The 25955-nt window shown below is 42.8% G+C and overlaps 1 protein-coding gene across 1 annotated transcript in view; it reads right to left on the bottom strand.

Annotated features, from left to right (window-relative positions):
- The window catches only part of LOC108932713 (glutamate receptor ionotropic, delta-1-like), a 284710-nt gene that overhangs the window by 22007 nt on the left and 236748 nt on the right, over window positions 1-25955 (bottom strand). Inside the window, 3 exon segments of the mRNA XM_018749280.2 lie at window positions 18887-19006; window positions 20192-20353; window positions 24649-24822. Coding sequence (XP_018604796.2) covers window positions 18887-19006; window positions 20192-20353; window positions 24649-24822 — 456 coding nt within the window.

The raw sequence follows: 25955 nt of genomic DNA, 5'->3' as shown, positions 1-25955 counted from the left end.
ACACACACACACACACACATTTTCAGAACCGCTTGTCCCTTACGGGGTCACGGGGAACCGGAGCCTACCCGGCAACACAGGGCGTAAGGCCGGAGAGGGAAGGGGACACACCCAGGACGGGACGCCAGTCCGTCACAAGGCACCCCAAGCGGGACTTGAACCCCAGACCCACCGGAGAGTAGGACTGCGGTCCAACCCACTGCGCCACCGCACCCCCTGTGTATAAATACATAAAACTGAAAATAGTTTTTATTGACGACAATAGTTCATCTGTAGTAATAATAATATTACTACTACTGTCACACCCGCCGCCGCACCTGCAAGCACTCAAGGCACACGAGTATAAAGGGTACAACCAGACCAGGGCTAATTGCGGAACCACATCTGAGCCACCGCTCCGGCTGCCTCGCGCTCGGTACTCACTTTGCTGTGTCTTTTCCCGGTTCCCCGTTGACGTCTCCCTCGGCTCCCTGACCGTGTTTTCTGACTCTGACCTCGCTTCTTGAACGGCCCTTCGGTACGACGATTGCGGATCGCACGAACCCCGACTGTCCTGACTATTCTTGTGGATCGCCCTACTAGCACCTGCTGCAACTTCCACCGCGTCCGTCTCCTGTGTATTCCATGGCAACTATTACTACTACTACTACTACTACTAATAATAATAATAATGGCAAAACAAATATTACTACATACCTGGGTATGCAAAATGTGTTACTTCAAACTGTGACTTTAATTCAAAAGTCTCACTCACTCACACCATATGGGATAGCAGGGAACCCAAGCCTACCCGGCAACACAGGGTGTAGGGCTAGGGGACACACCTAGGACAGGACGCCAGTCCGTCGCAAGACACCCCAAGCAGGGCTCGAACCCCAGACCCACTGGAGAGCAGGACCCGGTCCAACCCACTGCGCCACCGCACCACCCTATCACTGCACCCCCCCCTAATTCAAAACTCATTTTGGCTTAATTTATTGATCAAAACAGCATATCTTAAAAGAATGTTCCCATTTTACAGTGAAATATAAATGGAAAACAGCATGTGTCAGTTATAAAAAACATCCTTATTCATGTTTCAGCAAAGCATATCATTCAAACTGTATCTCGACCCTTCAGAAAAAAAGAAGGAAATAAAAAAGACTCTGGATGAGATGAAGCCAAGACAGGAAAGGTGAATGTCACTAAGATTTCCACGCAGTTAAATTGGTATTTTCTCCTCAGGGTTCTCATGTACGTTGTACCAGTGTATGCCTCAGTGTGCAATGACTCATATTTGCTTAATAGTCTGCATGACAAGCTTGGTTAAACACTGAACTGAACAGCTCTCATAATACATCCCAGTCAAATAATGTTAAAGACAAATGGCAAACTAAACAGACACAAATGACAACCTAAACTAAACAGACACAAAACACATGGAATAGCAGTTAAAAAAAAAAACATGTAAGAACACCAACTAATTCAACTAAATTTCTCCAAAGCAACATACATTACACAGAAAATACAATGTTTCCATGACATCAACCATTTGCACAAGGAAATATCTAACCAAACATCATACACATTTACAGTATGTTTTGTTATTCATATGCTACAGCTCTGGTTCAGTCTCTGTTTGTGCTGCATACAAAGTCAAATGAAATGAGAAAATATAAAAGCAATTCATAGGGTGGCACAGTGGCACAGCAAGTAGTGCTGCTGTCTCAGAGTACCTGAGTGGTGCAAGAGAATGTGGGTTTGATCCCAGCTCAGCCTCTGTGGAGTTTGCACGTTCTCTGCATGGGTTTCTTCTCCCAGTCCAAAGACATGCTGTTCAGGTTCACCCATAGCATGTGAGTGACAGAGAGAGTGTGTTCCACTGCTGTATGGATAAGTGACCCATTGTAAGTAGTGTATCTAGCACTGTAAGTCACTTTGGTGAGTAAGGTGTGTGGGCTGATAATACTACATAGAGTTCCTTGTAAGTTGCTTTGGAGAAAAGCATCTGTTAAATAAATGTAATAGAATGTTTATATTTATTTATTGCATCCTTGAAATTCTGGAATGTTCAGAAACACCATTTTTATTTCTCCATCACTGTTCTGTAAAATGACATCCATCTGCTAGATACAGAAGACTCACTTGAGTTTAGGGCTCGTTAAGCACTTAACACTCAGGTACAGTGATTCAAAAAGCGAGAAAAGAGTCCTAAAGTATGGACAATAGGTTCACAGTGTAGTTTGTTTATGTTAGATGAAAAAAGAAGAAAAATAAACATATATTTTTCTGCTGGGTACTTTTTTAGGTATTTAAGTAGTGCTAGTTGGTCACAGCTCTTGGGTATGGTCTTCATGGTGAATTCGAATCTTACTCTGAATCCGTCTGAAATTTGCATGTTCTCCTTTTATCAGGTGTGACATGTGTTTCAGGTGAATGAACTGATGGCTCTAAATTTGTCGTAGTTTGTGTGTATGAATGAATGAGTGTGTGTGCCACAGCAGTGCAACGGACTGGTGTTCCATCCAGGCTGTGCACTACCTATTACCCTGTGTTTCCAAGATAAACTTCTGCAGTTTTGGGTTATGCACTTCACATGATTACAAACTGTATTTTACTGAATAAATACCGTCTGTTAGGGTAACTCTGCTGACTCCCTTGGGATTTTTGTTTTCAAGTCCAGTTCCTTGACCACCAGATTGATAATGTAGAGAATTGCTCTCCAGGTCTTAATCAGAGAAGAATGTCAATGGAGGGGTCATTCCTGTCTCATGGCCCAAACATAATATAGAATGGTGAGATAGCTACTAGAATTTTGCACATAACTTATGAACTTGGAACTGAGTTACTAAGTTGAAGCTAGGACTGTACCATTAAGGCCATGCATACGGATCAGTACACACTGAAAAACTAGAGTATTATAAGTCAAAGTAAGCTGTAGTTACACTGTCTAAAAGAAGGATATAACAAAATTTACCTGGAAAATGCAGACTATTAATTTTTACAGCCACTGACAGTAAGGGGCATATTGTCACGACCCCATCTGCTAGCATATTGGCAACACCTGCTGCACCCTGATGGGAGGGCAGATAAAAAGCAACGCTGATGGGTCCTCCCGCGGAACCTCAGTAATGAAAAACTGCTGTTTCCCACTCAACCCGCGTTTGCTGCAACAATTCCTGGATTACCAGCCTTTTGTCTGTTTTCTACTCGACCATGATTTCTGTCTTGTCCTTTCAACGAAGTTTGCCGATTGCCTGACGCTTGCCTATCCTTGCCTGTCTCTTGACTATTCTCTCGCCTGCTCCTTGTTTTCCAATAAAAGCGGAAACTCGTACTGTGCTTGAGTCTGTCACCTTCCTGAGCCGTGCCGCCATGACAGAAGGTTTCGCCACGAATCCGGACTCAGCAGAACTCACCCATACGCGGAGTGTTTTGGCATCGCAGGGTGCCGTTCTTGGTGTGCATGAACAGACCCTCAAATGGCTCAAAGAAACACTAAATGGGCTGATAAACACCCTCCAAGCCGGGGTGGTTCTCCAACCCACAGAGGAGGCTGAGCCTGTTCCCTCCGAAGAAGGCGCTACGCCAGTACTCCCAGGCACCTCCTACTCAGAGATGCACATCGCCACCCAGGGAGGTATGATGGAACACCGGAGCATTGCCAAGGTTTCTTGATGCAGTGGAGCTATTGTTCGCCTGCTCTACTCTAATGTATCAATCTGATGATGTAAAGATCGCGTTCGTGGTGGCACTGCTAGTCGGTCCAGTGCGCACCTGGGCGACAGCGGGGTGGCGCACATGCCCGAAGATGACCTACACAGCCTTTCGGAAAAAGTTTGAGGCAGTGTTCAATCATCCTAACACTGGTTATTCGGCCAGTGACCATCTCCTGCACCTGTGCCAGGGAACCTTGAGCGTGGCCGACTACGCCCTCGAGTTCCGGACCCTGGTGGAGCAGAGCGGTTGGAACTCCACAGCCCTCCTCACCTGCTTTTGAAATGGGCTCCAACCCCCGGAAACAAGTGGAGCTGGCCTATCGGGGAGAGAATTGAAGCTTTGACCGCTTTGTGGAAACCGCCATCGTGGTGGACAACCTCAACCGGGACCAAACCTCACAAAGTGGGTCGCCTTTTTCCCCTTCGCCACAGTCCGGTGAGGAGGTAGAGTCGATGCAGGTGGGCCAAAGCAAACTGGACCCAGAGGAGAGGAGGCGTTGCCTTCTGGGACACTTGTGCCTATACTGCTGCTCCCCGGGGCCACGTCCGGTCGGCCAGTTCAGTGCGGCCCCCCCAAGGAACCCCCGGGGAAACAAAGGTGAGTCCCGGGGAATACAGGGGTCAACTGATGTTACTGGTCTGTATAGCCTGGGAGGGACACCTCTTGTATGCCTGCTCTTTGGTGGACCCCGGGGCAGCTGGTTGTTTTATGGATATGGGGTTCCCTAAAGTGCACTGCATCCCCCGCCAGACCTGTGAGGTGAAGTTGCGTGTGAGCGCCTTTGACAGCCAACCCCTAGGGTCGGGCATGCTGGAAAAATGCACCATCTCGCTCCAGATTAGGATAGGAGCATGTCACCGGGAGGACCTAACCTTTTTTCTGATCTGTGCTCCAGACACCCCGATCATTCTAGGCTTCCCTTAGCTGGTCCATCATGACCCAACGTTCCGGTGGAGTACCCGGGAGCTGGTGACCTGGGGTGACAGGTGCCGGTACTCCTGCCTGGCGCTTCCGTGCCGGGTCACGTCCGTGAAAGGAGTTGCGGGGCTTCCCCCGGTGGAAGTGCCCCAGGAATATGGGGACCTTTAGGAGGTCTTTAGTACGACCCCAGTGGCTGAATTTCCCCCTCACCGACCCTGGGATTGTGCTATCGACCTTTTGCCGGGAATGACACCTCCCCTGGGCCTGGTATACCCCCCTGTCCTTCAACGAACAGAAGGACATGCAGGAGTACATCACGGAGGCGCTGTTTTCGGGCCTCATCTGACCCTCCACCTCACCTGCCTCTGCTAGCTTCTTTGTGGGTAAGTAAGATGAGTTCCTCCATCCCTGCATCGATTATCATGGGCTGAACTCCATCACTGTCCATTACTCACATCCCTTGACCCTGATCACAGCCGCCCTGAAAAGTATCCACGGAGCCACCATTGTCACCAAGCTCGATCTCTGAAGTGTGTACAATCTGGTCTGTATCCGAAAGGGGGCTAGTGGAAAATGGCATTTTCCACCTCCCTGGGCTATTATGAATATTGGGTCATGCCTTTTGGTCTGTCAAATGCTCTCTCAGTCTTCCAGGCTTTCGTGAACCACGTTCTGGGGGACTTAATCAACTGCTTCGTGATTGTCTACCTGGACGACATTTTGATCTTCTCCCGGACCCCAGAGGAACATGTCAACCAGGTACAGACAGTCTTGCGACGGCTGCTTCAGCACCAGTTGTACGTCAAGGAGGAGAAATGCCTATTTCACCAGACCCAGGTCTCCTTCCTGGGTTATGTCCTGAGCTGGGAGAGAGTCACCATGGACCCTTGGAAGGTCTGTGCAGTGACCGCCTGGCCTAGACCCACCATGATGAAAGCTCTCCAACGCTTTCTTGGCTTTGCAAATTTCTATCATCGCTTCATTTGAAGCTTCAGCACCCTGGTGGCTCCTCTCTCGGCCCTCACTGCGCATAAGGAGTGCCAGCTACCCTGGAGTGATGCCGCCGAGAAGGCATTCTAAGGTCTGAAGGCCCGCTTCACCTCAGCCCCGGTGCTCAAGCATCCTGATGCCTCCCTACCGTTCGTGGTGGAGGTCGATGCCTTGTCTATCGGAGTCAGGGCCATTCTCTCCCAGCGGCAAGGGAACCCAAGAAAGCTGTTCCCTTGTGTGGACTTTTCCCATAAGTTGTCCTCGGCCGAACGCAATTATGACATAGGAACCCGGAAACTCCTGGCTGTCAAACTTGCTTTTGAGGAGTGGCGGCACTGTCTCGAGGAAGCAGTGCACCCATTCCTCGTACTCACTGACCACTGTAATCTTGAGTACCTCGAGAAGGCCCACCAACTGAACGCCCATCAGGCCCGCTGGGCCCTGTTTTTCACCAGTTTTAACTTCACTGTCTCGTACTGACCCAGTTCAAAGAACATCAAGGCAGATGCTTTGTCTAGGACCCATGACCCTGAGCCCAGTCGTGACGAGCCAGAAGGAATCTTACCCAAGGGGTGTGTCGTAGGTCCCGTCTGGTGGCAGCTCCTTCAAGAGCTGCAGACCGAGTAGGCCACAGAGACCGAGCCCCCAGGAAAACCCCCTGGGAAGGAGTATGTGCCCAGCCAACTGAGGGTCCCATTCCCATTGTTGCAGTGGGCCCATGAAGCTCCCGAAGCTGGGCATCCGGGCATCTGGCGCACTCTTTCTCTCCTGCAGGGGCGGTTCTGGTGGCCTTCCTTGGCAGACGATGTCCGGGAGTATGTACAGGCATGTGCCACCTGCACCCAAGCTTGGACCCCGTCATTGAAGCCCGCCAGCCTCCTGGAACTGCTTCCTGTGCTGTCTCGACCCTGGACCCACATTGTGGTGGATTTCCTGGTTGACCTTCCCACCTCGGAGGATAAAACAGCGGTGCTAACGGTAGAGGATCATTTCTCCAAGGATTGCTGGCTGATCCTGCTTCCCAAGCTTCCATCCACCTTAGAGGTGGCTGAAGCACTCTACCACCAAGTCTTTCAGCTGTACGGGCTCCCGGAGGACATCGTCTCGGATTGGGGGCCCCAGTTCACCTCCAGGCTATGGAGGGCCTTCTGGGCACCACCTGAAAGCCAGAGTGACTACAACAAGAGGTCTCCAGGTACCCCCGATTCTATTGCACCCAGAGACAGCACCAATAGACCTGGTACCTACCTTGGGCAGAGAATGCCTATAACGCTGCTTTCCATTCTGCTACAGGACTCTCTCCCTTCCAGTGTGTGCTAGGTTGTCAACCGGCCCTGTTCCCTTGAGAGACCCCTCCTAGCCAGGTCCCTGCGGTGGAGGACTGGCACCTGCGTAAGAGCTCGGAGACGTATAAATGGCAGGTCGACCGCCACCAGCGCACCCTCACGTTCATGCCCGGGCAAGGGGTTTGGCTCTCGCCGTGGGATTTCCGGTTAAAGGTGCCCTCGAAGAAACTCGGGCCCCGTTGCATAGGCCCGTTCAAGGTCTTATGAAGGGTGACCCCGGTAACGTATTGCCTGCAGTTACCTCCGCACCTTAGAGTGCACCCCACCTTCCATGTGTCCCTTCTGAAGTCCTGCGGGGTCTTTCTCCACCAGCCAACCATCGCAACATCCCAGCCCTCTCCTGTGTCAGTCAATGGAGATTGAACCTACACTGTCGGGTCCTTCCTCGATTCCCTCCGACAACGGGGACGGTTATAGTACCTCATTGACTGTGAGGTTCACGGTCCAGAGGAATGGTCCTGGGTAGATGCCCCTGATGGCTTAGACCCCAATCTAATTACTTATTTCCACAGAGACCATCCAGAGCGACCCACCCCTTGTCCCCGTAGGCGTCAGCCTTCTCGGCCTAGGGTGTCCGGAGCTGCCCATCGAGGGGGTATTGTCACGACCCCATCTGCTAGCACATCGGCAACACCTGCTGCACCCTGATGAGAGGGCAGATAACAGGCAACGCCGTTGGGTCCTCCACACGGAACCTCAGTAATGAGCAACTGCTGTTTCCCACTCGACCCGCGTTTGCTGCAACAATTCCTGGATAACTGACCTTTTGTCTGTTTCCTACTCGACCACAATTTCTGTCTTGTCCTTTCAACGAAGTTTGCCGATCGCCTGACCCTTGCCTGTCCCTTGACTATTCTCTCGCCTGCTCCTTGTTTTCCAATAAAAGCGGAAACTCGTACTGCGCTTGAGTCTGTCACCTTCCTGAGCCCCGCCACCATGACACATATGCACCCTGGAGGGAATCATTTTAACGGTGAAGTAGTTTTACAGCCTTATTTGCCACAACAAATTATCACAGGGTTTTAGTCTGTATTTTTGAACCTCTTACAGAACCTCAGTATAAAAAAAAAAAAAAGACAGCGCTAAAGTGGTTAAAATGTTCTGTCAGTCTATATTTCAGATATTGAGAATTATATTTTGGGATGCATTAATGCAGTTTTGTACTACACAGATCACTGTCAGCGAACATAAAGGACCAGCTGTCAAGTTATTTCAGAGCAGTAATGTGACATTAGCCATCAAAGAGTATACTGAATAATCACTCTTTGGCTGCAAATCTGATTTATTATTTATTTCATACAGGGGGTGCGGTGGTGCAGTGGGTTGGACCACAGTCCTGCTCTCCGGTGGGTCTGGGGTTCGAGTCCCGCTTGGGGTGCCTTGCGGCGGACTGGCGTCCCGTCCTTGGTGTGTCCCCTTCTCTCTCTGGCCTTATGCCCTGTGTTGCCGGGTAGGCTCCGGTTCCCCGTGACCCCGTATGGGGCAAGCGGTTCTGAAAATGTGTGTGTGTATTTATTTCATTTTGGAGGGGTGGGATAAATACATATAAAACAGAATTTAAAGTGCTTTATGCACCATAGAATTCAAATTAACTTTTTAGCTATGGTCTTATTATTATTCTTATTATTATTATCATTAATAATAATAATAATAAGAAGAAGAAGAAGAAGAAGAAGAAGAAGAAGAAGAAGAAGAATTGCAAGTTTTTCAAGATGTAAGATTGGAATGAAGTCTACAAACAGAGCACGCTGTGTTTACAATCATGCTTTTCTGAGGCCAGAACTAAAGATTTTTTTACCAATCAGAAAACATTTCTCTTCCAAACATATTGCGCCAAAGTGTTCGCGGTTAAAAGCAACCTTTTCATCATTACTACTGCCCAGATCATCCTGTCTTCAGGCAACTACAACACTCATTCACAAACAAGATCTTGGCAGTTAAAATGGAAAAGAAAAAGGAATAAAACATCAAAAACCAAAGAAGAGGAAAATAGCTCAACGGGTTATTTTAAGACTGCAGCATTTCATCCGAGGCACAAGTGTGTGCTTTGAAGGTTGATAGCTTTATGAAAGTTTGAATGCATCTCCTCAGCCTTGAACTGAAAAGACTTATTGTACTGTAGGCTTCAGTTTATCTGCCCTTGGGATCTGTGAAAGTACCATCTCTGACTCTTCTACTTGGATTTGCTCCAGTGAATCTGGCATCTGTCCTTCATTCACTGTCGGACTGTAGTAAGGAAAGGAGATTGTGATTCTCCTGAAAAGCCATTGCTGCACTTGAAAAACTTTCTAAAATGTAAATGATCACACATATTGTAACTCACCCAGTTAATAAATGCACCAAACCAGCAACGCAGTTTTGCAATTAGCAGCTTTTTCACTGTGAATTATTCGGCTTCTACTATGACAAACTCAGAAGGTTCCCTGAATACAAAGTGGTATGAGGATGCTTGAAAAATACACATTAACTTATGTAACATTTTCAGTTGTAATTCATGTTGCATTTACTTTGTAACCCTGCTGTAATTGTTGTGCCAGTCAAACAACTTGCATAATTATTGTTTTTTTGTATACAACTAAGACAAAATAAAGACTAATTTATGAATACTGCTACCAATAATATTAATAATAAGTAGTAGTAGTCTTTAATTTATCGTATTATTATTAATATTACTGCACAATAATTTTTACACACATGATTATTACACTTTAGCTGTATCAAAAGTGGCAGTTATGAATTTCAACAAATATGCTGAGTAGAAAATGTAAACCACAATGTTGTTTCTCGAAAATAAAATATGTATATCTACTAGATTTTTGGGCTCTTGTGGCTAAAAAAACCCACAAGAAACAACATTTCTGTTGGTAGTTAAAATTGCTTTCATGTGCTTTGTGTCTAAATTAATTAACTTGGGATTTGACAAAACAGAAAGCTATCATGTGTAACTGGTCCCAGATGTCGTGAGAAGAGTTACTCTTTATACAGGCAGTTTTTTTATGTTAAAAATTACTTGTTTCAATTATTCCAGTTATAGCTCTTTTCTGCTTCTATTACAGTACAAAGTCTTGATATAGGGTTGCTGTGACAACTGCCTGGTTCTTCTCACAGCAGGAGCAAAGACAAAATCTCTGAACTTGGTTTGACTTTTTTGTGTGCATAAGTGTGCATTCTACGTGTGTGCTCATTCTATGTGTATATGCAATATCTCGGGTGTGTTGATTGTGTATTCTATGCATAAATGTGACAGATGTGAAGACTAACTGAAAGATTTATAAGCTGTGCTTGATATGTCACCTTAAACAAAATGAATACATCTAATGTAAATGTGTATGTGTTAATATCGTAAGTGTGTTGATCATGTCTGCACTAATACTTTTAAATTACTGTCTACCCTGTGGCACTCTTCTGAAAACAAACAGAAAGAATGTTGCTAAAAGGGAAGAGTGGTCTTTCCTCCAAATGCCTGCTGTAGTTTGTCCTGGAGGTGTGAGGACTATGTGAAATGGAATATTTCAGTCATCTTTGGGGTGTGCGGAGTCCTCCAATACCCTTTGAAAAAATATCATCCCATTCAACCCTATGTTCACCAGACGTGCTTTTAGGTGATAAGGGCATACAGCTAAATGCCAGGGCTTGCCATGATTTCACACCAGCTATTTCATTCATGAGCAGGTATCCTTTCAGTGATTCAGTTTCCACTCGCCTCAGTCTCAAGCCAGGGAAGCCAGATTATTTCCAAATGCTTTATTGCTTTCTGTACACTATTAACTGTCACATGCATGGAAAAAATACACACAAAGGGACAGAGGGGAAAGCTAATTAAAAGATTAATAAGCTGTGATTGATATGTCACCTTAAACAAAAATTACTTTTAAATGGAGATGGCAGCCCTCCTTAAACCCACTACTGAGTACAACTGCTATTTCAGAACACGGTTTTAAACATTAAAGATGCATTTGTCTCGTTTCAACCTTCTTCCTATAGTGCAAATAACAATTCCTACAGAGTCTTTTCTTTGTACTACAATGACAGCACCATTATCAACAATAAAACTCAAATGGCTGGCCCACCTGCTGTGTTAGCAGAGGGGACAACCATTAAACACTTTTGTAACACTTTAAAACATTTTATGAACATGAAAAATTCATTCAGCATACTGTGGGACTCATACCCTGGTTTGGATTTCTTTTTATCAGTGTACAGCTATAAGCAATTTTAATTTGATACAAAATGCAATTAGTTCACACAGAAATGAGAATATTGAGTGACTAAAGTCAGGACCGTCCATATAATGACACTGGACAATATCGCTAGCAGAGGGGACAATGATAAAAGGTGCTAGTCAGGAGGCCTGGAGGCTTCCCTATGGCTGTAGGTGCCCTCTCCACAGGCAGGCTCTCATGTCCAGCTTTTGAGGAAGCGGATTAAACAGAATGAAATATGTAAAATAGAAATGTGAGGGAATTCTATATAGTTCTACTGAATGGAATATATACATTGTCCTTATTGATTTAGTTCTTCCAGTGGCTGAATGACTAACAAAAGGCTCCAGTTTCTGTTTCAGTCATAAGTGAGATGCATTGTTTTAATGAAATCAGTTATAATTTCAATTCAGTACTTTTTAAGCCAGATAAAAACGTAATTTTGTTTTATATATTGTCACGCTCTACACCTCAGCAACGAGGAACACCTGCGGCTGATCAGGGTGCGGGTGCATAAAAGGACAGCCCGGAGTGCAGGAAGATGCGGAACCACATTCAGCCTTACTCTTTGCTCACGCTTCTGGAATTGTTTTGCTTACCTCTTTCCTGACCTCCCTGTCCTTGTTCCTCGACCCTCCTTCTCCTGACTCTCCTCACTCTCTTTGTCTCCCTCGACCCATTGCATGATCTTTGACTCAAGGTTTTCGGATTGTCCTCGTAATAACATCTGCTCCTCGGTGACCTTCGCTAGTTTCTCGACAACGACTCTCGGATCATACCCAATCCTGTGTGCCTCTGTGCTGCGCTTGGGTCTGATGACTCACTCCCGGTCGGAAACATAACAACATATAATTTTGCATATACAATATATACAATCCTAAATTGACCATAGGGACTTCTAATTCATCCTTGAAACTCTACTCCATTTCTGCTTCAAATAAAATTTAAACAGAGAGAAGTAATACTGATATTAATAACATTTAAAATTGTGACCTTTTAACTTCCTAACTGGGGGGCATGGTGGCGCAGTGGTGCAGTGGGTTGGACCGGATCCTGGTCTCCAGTGGGTCTGGGGTTCCAGTCCTGCCTGGAGTGCCTTGCAACGGATTGGCATTCCGTCCTGGGTGTGCCCCCTCCCCCTCCAGCCTTTCACCCTGTGTTACCGGGTTAGGTTCTGGCTCCCCGTGACCCCATGTGGGACAAGTGGTTCAGACAATGTGTGTGTGTGTGTGTGTGTGTGTGTGTGTGTGTGTGTGTGTGTGTGTGTGTGTGTGTGTGTATGTAACTACCTAACTTTCAGGGGTTGCTATCCAGTATTTCAGTCATTATCCTCCAGACATCCTTGTTTATCCCTCTCTAATCTTTGAAATCATCAAGTAATCATTGTGCAAAGTGTAATTAATTATACAATTAGAAGCCTGTTATTAGCAGTGCAGTGGTGCAAATCAATACCTTGACACAATTAATGGAAAAAGTGTGGAAAAGAAAATTCCCAGGGAATTGTGGAAATAGCATCAAAAGGTATTTCTGTGAGTGATGGACAGCAGTAGTCTCCACATGTGTCGAGGTGATGAACTGCTTTCATGTATCACGAGAAAAATAACCATTTATTAAAAAGTTAATAACCCCTATATCAGAAGGTTTTTTGAAAAATACATGAAGCATTTAATCAATAATTCAATTAAATTCTCAAATAAGCAGCAAAATGCTCCTTCAAGAATGTTTCGCTTCTGCACATTTCTTCTGCATAACAACAAAAACATACATTATGCGGTAGAGCCCTGAAAGATTACCTGAGACCTAAAAGCAACTGGTGAACTGAGTCAGGCCATAGGCCTACATCTCACCTTCCCTGGGAAAACAATGGCAATGGCAGTGCTTCTACCTTTACTACCTTTAATACTGATGTTACACTTCAAAATGTTACTTTGCACAAAAGGCTGCATTTTTTTCAAATTCTGAAGCATTCACAATGGCACAGGGAGTTCACACTGCTTAAACACAACATTCAACACTCTTCACTTTTCAAGATTAGGGGAACGCACAGACAAAGTCAGCGAAACTCTTAGCGTTCACATAAGGTAGTGAAAGAGAGCCAATGGAAGATGGAATTGTACACACAACATGCTGCAAGAATAGTGTGCACCTAATTTCTGTTGTAGACAACTTTAAGATGTTGAAACACAGATTTTGATGATTCAATCAATATCAGCTGAAAGCTAAGGAGTGTGTTGCCAAGAGAGGCTTTAGCCATTGGAGGAGTAAAGTGAGACTGACGATTGGTTCATTGTCTGAATTCAGCACCAAGGATAGCATCTAGCATGACTGTTGAACTCCATCATTGGCTTTGGAATGCAAAAGTCCCATCTGATCTCATTAATAAGCTAAACACTCTGCAACCCTGTTCATAAAAGAAGGTTTAAGAGAGAACACCCCTGGTACTCCTGTTTGTCACCTCTTTGTGCTTCAACTTTGGACCTCTGTCTTAACTGACACCTTCTTTTGTTGTCCTTCCTATCAACTGCTGAGCGTTTGCATACCACCCCTATTTCACTTGAGTTTTGACTGCACAGGGTCACCACCTCTGACTCTGCTCTGCAGCGCACCATAAAAATTAATGTGCTGCAGTCCAAATAATGTATTCTCTGAACTCATGAACCTATAAAAATGACCTTAATTACAAACTCTTTTTGTTCTTGTTTCAAATAAAAAGGTTGACTATTCTGTGCAAAGTAAAATAGAGAGAAATGGGATTAGAATTGCTTTAACTGCTGCTTACCCATGTTTTTTTTTTTTTTTTTTTTTTGATAAATGGTCTTTGGAACAATAATAGTTGTGGGTGTTCACTCTATATTTTTGTTGTTTTCCTAAAATCAGTACCTGCAATGCTGCGCTTCATAATAGCATAAAAAAATGAAAAATATATTGTGCAAATAATTTATGCTGCTACTCTTACTTGAATAATATAATTGAGTTCTGAATGAATTTGAATTATTAGACATTCTAATTCATATTTTACACTAAATAAAACCATTCCATAATACTGAAAATCAAATATCTTGTCTACAAATTAAAAATCATGTAATATTTTAACGCACATACAGTATTGCAAATGATTTGGATAGTTTCAATTATTGAGTAACCAAGGTTACATTCCCATCAGTAGCAATAATGCATTTGGTCATTTGGTCATACAGTTATGCAAAGTAGGTTCAAGGTTTCACACTAAGATTCAACTCAGTCTATGTGGAGTTTGGTTGTTCTCATTTTGTCTGCGCAGATTTCTTCCAGACATTCCAGTGTTCTCCCACAGACCAAAAACTTGCAGTTCAGGGAAACTGGGAAGTCTAAAAATTACCTGTTGAGTGTGGATAGGCGAGTGTGCATGTGTGGCTACGCTGGGATGGATTGGTAACTTTGCACCTATTGATTCTGAGATAGGCTCCACACTGCCGCAATCAGGACAAGCAGTTATAGAAAGTGAGTGAATAACTGTTAAACAACTTTCACAGGTCAGTGTATTGTGATGAAAAAGCTTGTTGTTTTGACTACGTCACTGCAGGACTTCTCTCCTCCAGTAGCTCATAGAGACCCCGGCTCTGTGTCTTTGTAACACAGTGGGCCCCCTATGAGCCTCTGTCTTTAATCCCAGTGTTAGTACAGGAGAAACAGCCCTATTTTCCCCAGCAGGTGTTTAATCTTCAGCAAAGTCACAGTGGAATCCTTTACACTCTTTGCAACTGGAGGTATCTGGGCCTAAGAGTCTTTTAGGACAAAGTATGCCTTATCCGTACCCCTTTGCCTACAAGTCTACAATAAGCTGTATGATCAGCAGTCAACAGGCCCTGAGAGTGATGCTTTTTCTCCCAGGGCCAAGTGCAGCACAAAGAAAAACAAGATGACAGCAGGAAACATGTTTCTCTGTACGGCAATTATGAAAGTGTGAATGGTTATTTAATGAGAATATAATTCGGAGAATAACCAGTTCCCCTTGGTTATGGATAAAAGATAGATTACAACAATTATCAGTCAGCTCATTAACACTTCTTGGACTGTGACTGCCCTTGTCACAATGAACAAAAGGTTAATAGTGCTATTGAAATGACATTATAAGCTTCTGTACACATGCGATCTGTTCTGTCAGGCCCAGTTCCAGATTGGTAATTGACTATGTAGCATTTAGTCTTGTACAGCTGTGTAGATGTGAACACGTGTATAACGTTAAACAAACTGCACATGATTAAGCGCTTAATAAAGTCTACAATAAGGTGCACGTAAGTGTTTTCGATTGCCAAATTATGGAAAATTATTAACTGTGAAAACACTGGTTCAATTACATGGACAAAATATGCGTGGGAAGCAAGATAAAAATGCAGGCGTAAGGCACAGGCTTAGAGAATTGAAATTATTTATATCATAAAATATACATCATTTACTTTTTTCTACACCTTGGTCCACAATTACGGATCCTAAAAATGGATGAAATTTTTGCTGATTTCAAATTTCTCTATTTTTTTTTTAATAGGTACATCATTTTAGGGGGCATGGTGGCGCAGCAAGTTTGGCCAGGGCCTGCTCTCCATTGGGTCTCGGGTTTGAGTGCTTGGGGTGCCATGTGACGGACTGGCATCCTGTCCTGGGTGTGTCCCCTCCCCCTCCAGCCTTGCGCCCTGTGTTGCTGGGTTAGGCTCCGGCTCGCCGCGACCCCGTGGTTTCGGACAATGTGTGTATGTGTGTGTGTACATCATTTTAAACTCTTTGCCGTAAAGGATTAACTCTTATATTCTCATTTTGCCAGAACAAATACTTCCAGTGCATTGAAAAAAATATGTTTCCCCTGTAGGATGAGACTGCATTGTGTATGGGATGGATTGCATGAGCAAGTGGCATTCGGGAAATTGCATTTCGGCTTCTATTACTTGCAGACAGTTCACCACAGATCATTTCAGAAGAAATAAGGCAGGTGGACAGTGAAGAGAGAAGAAAATCAGATGAGGAACAAAGAGAAATGAACTTTTAAAGCCCTTAGGCAATTCACCAGGCAGCTGCCCTCACAAATAAATTGTTAGAGTTGTAGCTGTGCTAACATTTACCACCCTGTGTGGTAACACAAGAGTGAAAGTTAGTAGTATTAGCAAGAAATTGAGAACACACAACAAGGAACATGTCTGGTGTGCCACACACACACAGTTTCAGAACCGCTTGTCCCATACGGGGTTGCAGGGAACCGGAGCCTACCCAGCAACACAGGGTGTAAGGCCGGAGGGGGAGGGGACACACCCAGGACAGGACACCAGTCTGTCGCAAGGCACCCCAAGCGGGACTCGAACCCCAGACCCACCGGAGAGCAGGACTGTGGTCCAACCCACTGTACCACCGCACCCCCCTCTGTCTGGTGTGCCATTAAGTGTCTTTTTTACCCATTAAGTTTAATAAATACACATCTACTCAAGCAGACTAGTGTATGGAGCAAATGACCATAAACCTTCCAATGCTAATGGTTGTATTATGATAAATTGAGTTTATAATTCAAGCAAGGAGGCCTCATGATTAAATCTCCATTACTACTCAGCAGGCTGGGTCCCAAACAGCTTTTCTGTGAATTCTATTACTCTTTGTCTTCACTGAGGTCATGGCCTTGACAGGCACAGAGGGATTAGATGCAGAAAAAACAAACATATCCACATGGGCATTCAAGCTGCACATACACATAACTAATAAACAATGTCAAATGGCCATATAGCAACATGGAAAAATTGGGTGAAAAAGTAAGTAATGTAAGATGTAGACAGAAAAAGTAACACTTCTCTGAGTGTTATTATGAACACTTTTTCCTTCCTTTTTTTCGTCTTTTATGTTAAAAAAAAAAAAAAAAAACTTAATGAACCTGTCATATTTGTTATATTTTATGAAGAATTTTTCTCCTTGATTCACCAATACTAGAGAAAGAATACATCTGGCAAATTAGTAATAAAACATATTTCCATTTAGTTTTTATCTTGCTTAAGAACTGCAGCTCTATGTTATGTTTATGTATTTATATTTCACAAGAAAGCTGTAAAATGCTTATGTATTTCACACACACATTTTCTGAACCGCTTGTCCCATACAGGGTCGCAGGGAGTCAGAGCCTAACTGGCAACAGAGGGCGTAAGGCCGGAGGGGGACGCACCCAGGACGGGATGCTAGTCTGCCGCAAGGCACCCCAAGCAGGACTCGAACCCCAGACCCACCGGAAAGCAGGACCCAGTCCAACCCACTGTGCCACTGTGCCACTGCACCCCCACTCCTTATGTATTTCAATACTTCAAAACATAAACTTTGAGAACCCAACACCAAACTCAGAAAAATGGGATACAACGTAAATAATTTCTTCTGGAGGATCCAGAATTTTATATATATCTACAAAAGTTTATTATACAGAGGAGGGAAGCAAAGATAATATCTTGACAAAATAATATGAGTAATTAAAATCTATCTGAAATTGCTGAAGGCATTACATTAGCACCCTGACAAAATTATAATACAATATACTCTACCCGAGAGGGTGCGGTGGCGCAGTGGGTTGGACCACAGTCCTGCTCTCCAGTGGGTCTGGGGTTCGAGTCCCGCTTGGGGTGCCTTGCGACGGACTGGCGTCCTGTCCTGGGTGTGTCCCCTCCCTCTCCAGCCTTACGCCCTGTGTTACCGGGTAGGCTCCAGTTCCCCGCGACCCCGTATGGGACAAGCGGTTCAGAAAATGTGTGTGTGTGTATACTCTACCCTTTTTGCAACACTTTACATATTGAAAAAGTATAAACCTAATGTCATTTTCTTTGTTGCTTTTCAGAGAACTCATTCCCCCCCAAAAAGAGCAGTCTAAAAAAAAGTCAATATAACATCACAATTTTGATGCCATAAGGTCAAGGTGAGCACCATATTTTGTTACAAGAAACTAATTTAGGCTATACAGGGAATCAAGGGAACCAAACCTATGGTCCAGGGATCTAAAAAAACAACAACAGTGACAACAGCAAAGGCTCATCAACCCTGTACAACCAAAAAGAACTGGGTTGGGTTCACACTTTGGTGGGAAACTGTGATACTGCAGGAAAAGCTGACCAGAAGGCGGCACTCTTTCCCTCCTGGATCTAATCACACTTGGTTATTGTCTCACTGCCATCACAGAATGTCCAGTGGAAGAGAACCCAAAGGGTTGAGATTGATGGTGCTGGGGAACTGTTGAGATTCATGTCTTGCATTCTTAATTTGGACATCTGATTATGTTGCAGTCAACCTGGCTGTTACCCACCACTGCCTCCAAAGGCTGAGTATTCACATATAAAGTAGATGTGTGGGATACGAAAGTAGTTTTCACACTGACCATTCCTTTAGAGAAGGAACCACATGAATGTTTATCTTAACAAGAACATCTAAAAATGGAAGTGTACAGATGCTCCTCAACTTACAATGGTTTGGTTTACGATTTTTCTACTTTACAATGGTGAGCTGGCGATTGACATTCAGTAGAAACCATACTTCGAATTTTAAATTTAGATTTTTTCCCGGGCAAGCGGCGGCAAGCCAGTAATGGTCATCGTACGTATGCTGGGCTATGATGTTCAGTAGATTAGGTGTATAAAATGCATTTTCGACTTACAATAGGTTTCTCGGAACGTAACCCCATCGTAAGTCGGGGACCACCTGTATATCACATGTGTACACACATAACTACGCAATTTTACTCACTCGTTTTACATCTTTTCCAAAGGTCTCACTGTAGCTGCTTCCCAGAATTTCAAACTGGACGTGAGGATTGGATCCATCATCGCGGAAATCCATAGTTCCTGTTAGTCCTGTAATGCGACCCTGCAACAACAATTTACCATGAGTTTCACGTTGCTGAAATGTGATTTTTACCAAATTGTCACTCATTACCTTTCCCCCAAAAAGGTTGGTTGAAAGTCCATAACTAAAATTTGATAATTTAGGCTCCCTAATTAATGACTGAAAAAGGAATCGGTGTGCAATTAAGGCTAAAATTAATACTGAATAAACACAACCAAAATATATCTAATGAATAAACTCTGAAAGGTGTGGTGTTGCAGAGCAACGCTGCAGAAGGAACAAAGAAATTGCTCCTTGCATCACCTGCAGAAATAGTCATATCTTTTCTCTCATTGTTCTTTCTCGCTGCCTGTGGCAAAAGACCTTTCAGAATCACCACATTGCATTCCAGTGCAGTAATAAAGTCGTAACTCTTTTTTTCTCTCTCCGCATAGAACCTCAAACCTTAGTACGTCCAATAATTTTATTAGAATGATTCTTGCAGTAATGTGTGAGGTAAATTACAAAATTACATAAAAATATTTGTAGCATTAAGTACACCCAACTACAAACCATTAATTTTAATATGTAAAGCTCAGTTGCACTACTGATGATAAAGGAAGTTTTTTAAAAGCCCTGATATGAGAAAGTAATGGATAGAAATACTATACATTAACATGAACATTCATCAGCATGGACAGATGCAATATCACCTTACTGTTATATCAAAGTTTTTAATTTTAAAGTAGCTACCTATTAAATACAAACATTCCATTAGATGGTAGCTAAACACTGTAAGTCGCTTTGGAGGGAAGTGTCAGTGGGTGGCACGGTGAGTAGCTCTGCTGTCTGACAGCGCGTGGGTGGTGTGAGAGGACATGGGTTTTGTCCCCGCTCAGTCTGTGTGGAGTTTGCATGTTCTCCCCATGTCTGCGTGGATTTCCTCCAAAAGACATGCTGTTCAGGTTTACCCATAGTGAATGGGCTGATAACACTGCATAGAGTTCACTGCAAGTTGCTTTGGAGAAAAGTGTCCACTAAATAAATAAATATAAGGTGCTCCTTTATGCCAACACATATTGCAATTATTTTTGTTTATTTGTTTTCAGTACTCAAGTTACCTGCAGAGGTCACACTTCAGGACTGGAATTAACTGTGAAGTCAGTATTTTAAGCATTGGTTTTAACAAGAGAATGGCATCTTCTGCATTCTCCTTTAAAAGCACACCTTCTGGATGGTGTCCAGCATGGACCAGCCTCCGTTCCAGGGCTTTGTGGATTTCCTCATGCAGTTCAGGCTGGCCATGCTGTGCCATTTCCTGTCCTCCAGCTTCCTGTAGAAGGCGTTGGCCAGCATCAGCACACTGTCGTACAGATATAGATTGGACACCTGTGAATGTATTAATAAAAAATCAAATTAGTTAAGAAATTTTAAAAAAGGAAAAATGTTTACAACAATTCTTTCTTTTGGTATGTGTTCTAGATGTGCATGGAAAAATGCAAATGTGATTTATGCTGAGGAAATAAAGTCTTTCAAAGGCACAGATTTGATTGAATTAGTAGGTTATTCAGTGCACAGTAATCCAAAATGACTTGTTCCACACACCAATTTTCATAACCGCTTGTCCCATAGGGGGTCGCGGATCCTACCCGGCAACAAAGGGCATAAGGCCAGAGGGGGAGGGGACACAGCCAGGACAGGACACCAGTCTGCCGCAAGGCACCCCAAGCGGGACTCAAACCCCAGACCCACCGGAGAGCAGGACCTGGTCCAACCCACTGTGCCACTGCACCCTCCTGACTTGTTCCTGTATTACTTAAATATGACACATTCATACAGACTCATATTTTGGCATGCATGAGACATTCACAAGTTAGCCTGAACTAACAACCATTACTTGAGAATTCAACTCTCCTAGCCTACTTACCAGTATAATAAGAATAAGAATAAGAATAAGACATGTCTCATGTTTTAATGTCATAAAATAATAATACATGTAACAACAATTCAGAATAATCACATACAAATCAGAACGATAAAAGCTGAACTGCATTTTCTGATGGACTAGCCATGATCAAAGTATTTGTTCAAATTTAATTAGTTTTTTTTTACATTAGTCCACTTAATTTTGTGCTATTTCAAGACAGTTTTCAGCGGCGCCAGCTGATGGTCCTAAAAGCTTTTTTTTTTCTTTTTTAAAGTGTAATACTTTGCAAGAAAGCAGTCTCGAAGCTTACAGTGTTGACTGGTATCCAGCTAATTAACAGCCCCATTCAGGATTGCAAAATACTTCACACATTGAACAATTTGGCACCCAATTGTTTATATGAGGCAGGAGAGGTCATTTCTCTTACTCCTCCACACCCCAGTCCTCTTCATATATCTCACACCTTTCTGGAACATTTTTTTTTTTTAAACCTTTTTAATTAAAGCATGTCAATGTGTATAATTTCTTTTTAGCATTAAATTGGAAGTGTTTTCATAATACTGGTAGGTGTTGCACACTAGAATGCTAAGACCTTATTTAACTTTATTCATTAAAAGCCTTTATCATACACAAATGAAGCATATATAAAATATTTATTGGTTATATAATTTGAAAACAGTAAAGTCCTACACAGGAAAAAAAAAAGGATAAAAATATATGATTTAAAAGTAATGTCTAAATTCATAGTCAGATCAATATGTTCTCCACAGGTTAAGTGTGCCCGTGGTATGAGCAACATGCAAGAGAGTCCATGCCTTCTGCTACTAACATAATGGAAAGTTTCACCACCGGGTCAGCCATAAAGCACATACTGACTATTCAGTTCTGGAGATTGATCAAACAATGATCTAGAAAGCTGGTCAGCTTCCAGAGGTGGTGAAAAAGATCACATGTGGGAGAAGGCAATGGATAAATCAAGACTGGTTTTGGGGAAGCATGTGCATCTACACCACTGTCTGATTTATCCAAAGTGACTCAGTAGGGAGGCAGCAGCAAGTAGTTGACTACAGTGTTGCATGAGAATGTGGTGGTCACAGGGGTTTAACTAGACGACTCACTGCCCCTTCTCTTACTTGTGGCAATGCGGTGGACGGATAATTTAGTGATACAAATAGCAATAGAAGTAAGGATTAATAGATGTAAGAGCTAGGGCTGAAACTTCGGCGGTAGTTTTTAATGAAGGCCATGAAGGACAAAAAAAGCACAGGGACAGATTAGATCTTTTTTGGAATTTAGACCACGGGGGAGGTTTAAGTCAGAGAGGAGCCAGGAATTACACTTAGGAGCAGAACTAAAGACAGACTGATGATACGTTGCACCTTCAAGTTCATTACACCATTTTTCTTCCTTCACCAACACACATAAAGACAGATGGATGAGCACGTGAGGAATGTGCTATAGCAATGGAGAAAAACTGCCCTGAGATCAGCTCGATTTCCCTGGCTAACATGAAGGCCCTGGCATAGAAGAGGAGCGAAACCCCATAGTAATAAAATCCCAGCACCTTCTGGTGTGAAGATGTGACAGAAGGCTCTTTATGTAACTGCTCTTTAATGCAAGTCACACCTTGCATGTTAATGTTAATATGGTCTAACATGAAAAGTAAAATATAATTATCCTTCCATGACTTTTCGCCATTACACCAACAAAACAGACTAACAAAAAAAAAAATCATTATTTATGTTGTGATTTTCTACACGTATTATTTCAATTATTCATTTATTTTTATATTAATGTGTGGAGGTCTATGGGAGTGCAAAGGAAGGAAATAAATCCTTAATGGACAATATGATGCACTCCAAGGCTCAGCTGAAAGCAAGTATCTTCCGGTTTGGCATATGGGGAAAGAAGACAACACACAAATTAGCTTTGATTGCTGCTTTCACAAGGTACTCAATATCTCCATTTGTTTACAATGACAATAGTAACACAGTCACAGATGGCTTCTCTTCTCTTGTCATTTTCCTCCTTCATGTAGCCATAGACTGTCATATGTTGTGGGGATAGTTTTCCAGTTCAAGCCTTGTGATTACCGAATGTCCTTCCTGAGCCGCTGGAACACACCAAAATAGCCATCAAAGCTTCTTCCCAGTAGTCCATTGTGTCCTCTCTCATTTACATTCCAATACCCTCCAGAAAGATATTACTTCTGAGGAATGCTATCTTAGTTTGCTTTGGTGGCAGTAACAGCCGGCTAATGGTGTGCGACACTGATACAGGCGCAATTTTAAGGTTTCTGAGGGGAATATTTTCGTTGCAGCAGTCAATGTATTTACCGAGAGCTGATGAGCTTGCTCCACCACCAATCACTGGCATGACTGTAATGATTATAATTTAATATCAAGCAGCACTGATCCACTTTTCTAAGGGTTGTTGACAAAAAAAAGTATAAAAAATTGTAACCCCAGCATCTTTTCTAGTAATACAGAAGAGGGCTTTGCCATTTTTCCCTCCACCTGCCATAAAGCGGAATGGTTTTTAGGTCTTCGGTAACTGAAACGGATATATATATATATATATATATATATATATATATATACATCATTAACAGTATCATAGAGAAATGTTTACAAAATTTGTATTTATTCATTCATTTAGCAAGCACTTTCTTCCAAAGCAACTTCCAAAGTTAAGCATGTATACGAAGATCCTTACAGTTATTTGCCCACGTATACAGCTTGATAATTTTTACTGGAGCAGCTCAGAGTGAATACCAAGATCAAGGGTAGAGCAGTGAGATGGTGGCTTGAAACCCAGATCATTCAGCTGCAAGGTCATAACACTAATCACTACCCTAGAGGCTGCTCCTAACATTAAGAGTAATTCATATATCATGCATACCTTACAACACCACTTCTCTGTATTGTATATTGCTGAATATAAAATGACACATGAATAAGATATGTTGTTTAATACAACGCATCTCAACACAAAAACCGTCCTGCACAGTGATACAGTGACAAGCAATTACTGAACTCATTTTGAAAGCTGTCTCTAGTCACATCTCAGTCTCCAGTCACTGCAGAAAGTGCATCTGTTCTACATTCTTCTCCAACAGAAGGTTGAATATAGGATCTCCTTTCATCTTCTAAACTGTGAAATGGATTGCCACGGATACGAGTCTGCTGATTAATCTGAAACACAGTTAAATACACATTATTGCATGAAAGCACAGGGACAGGCACAGCCCACATGTAACTAACATCAAGGAAGAACCTACTCTCTGGGGCTACAGGTTTGATGGGGGCTTCTTCAGTACATCTGTGCAAAAGCTTCACAGCGCCATCTCCCCCCATGGGGCAAATCTAGCGCGAGTGCACAGCAAAGATTACACCGTGCAGCGTTTACGGGGCGAGATAGCACGTTGAAAGGACTCACTGTGCTTTTTGATATCGCAGCTTAAAGGCTGAAGTTGAGCTAAATTGTCAGTTTTTGAAGCATGCATCTTTTATTATATTTTTGAAGTTAACAGAAGAACCCAGTATGTGCAGTGACATGGTCCTGTTTTGTCAAAAGTGTGTTTTTGGAGGTAACTCTTCTAGTGGTGACTGAGCAGTACAAACAACTGCTGGGTTTCTGAGAGGCTCAATGAAATGAGACATTTTGGTGATGAGGGTAGATGATGGTGGTGGTAGAGGTGATTATGATGATGATGACTGCAGTGATAGCGATGAAGAGTGATGACTGTCTTGCTGACCTCCAGGGACTGAAGGTAGCCTTCCTGGGGATCACAGAGTAAGGAGGAGATGCGGTGGTTGTTTCGCATGCAGCGCACATTGCTGTCTTTCCACAAGGGGAAGATCTGCCGTATGACAGTCATGCGTCCCAGAGCGCTGTGCACCAGCTCCAGAATCTCCGCATCGCTGATCTCCTAGAGACAGACAAGTATACACTCTCAATACTGGATTGCATTCAGAAGAAAAAAAAAACAGTAATGGCTCATAATTTCTTTTAACAAAACAGTAAAGACACGATAAAGACTTTTTGCAACATAAATGATTATGTATATTTACATTTATATGTATTCATTTAGCAGACACTTTTCTCCAAACTGCTGTACATCTCATAGAAAATACAGTGTGTACATTACATTAGCATAAAGAGACACTTAGATGCAGATGTGTGATTCTTAAGTACAACAATCGAAAAATCTGGTTTTGATTACAGACAAAACAAAAAAAAAACAAACAAAAGAAAGTTTATGGAAGAATTTTTTTTGCTCTTCAAGGAATACTTTTTGTTTACATTTGGAGAGGTACAACAGAAGGAAATTCTGTTGTCACTGTTCAAAATGCCTTCTTAAATTTATTAAAACACTGAAAAGAAATTCCGTGTGGTCTTTGGAATCACAGCCACAGGAAACCATATCACCAGCAGACACCACTGAGAAAGGAGCATTTATTTAATCAAAAAGATTATTCCACATCTAGATTAAACAGTTTTTTGAATACAAACAGTACTTCTTCAAACCACAAACCCTTGAAAAACACTCAGAGAGCTTTTTTTCCTCTTAAAGGTACAAACGATGCATATTCAAATTTCTTTATTTTTTTGCACTGACTAGAAAAAACACTTCAGTGCCCATTCTGAATGAAAAAGGATGTTAAATCCATATTATCGTGGCTATATACCTGGGTTTAAAAAGATTGATTGTACACTTTAATATTTCCTTCAATGTGAACATCAGTACCTTTTAGTTTAACTGCTTTGCACTTTACATTATAGGAATTGATCAAGGTGGAGATTGTGTATGATGTCAGGCTATTGTGTACAGTGCAGCAGGAGTGGCAACACTATCGATAATCTGTCCTTACTTTAGAGGGCATATCCTAAAATATATTGTTTTAAACTAAATTATAATATATACAGTATGTATCCATTATAATTTTAATCATTGTAAACAACAACAACACTAGTGAAAAGACTTTTTGTCCCATGAAAAAAAAGCCTTTTTTTCTGTGTATTTTTTGCATGCTGAATTTAGACGTTTTCAGAATTTCTCAT

Source organism: Scleropages formosus, chromosome 4 (genome assembly GCF_900964775.1).
Source record: "Scleropages formosus chromosome 4, fSclFor1.1, whole genome shotgun sequence".
Lineage (NCBI taxonomy): Eukaryota > Metazoa > Chordata > Actinopteri > Osteoglossiformes > Osteoglossidae > Scleropages > Scleropages formosus.
This window is presented reverse-complemented; position numbering and strand designations above follow the sequence as displayed.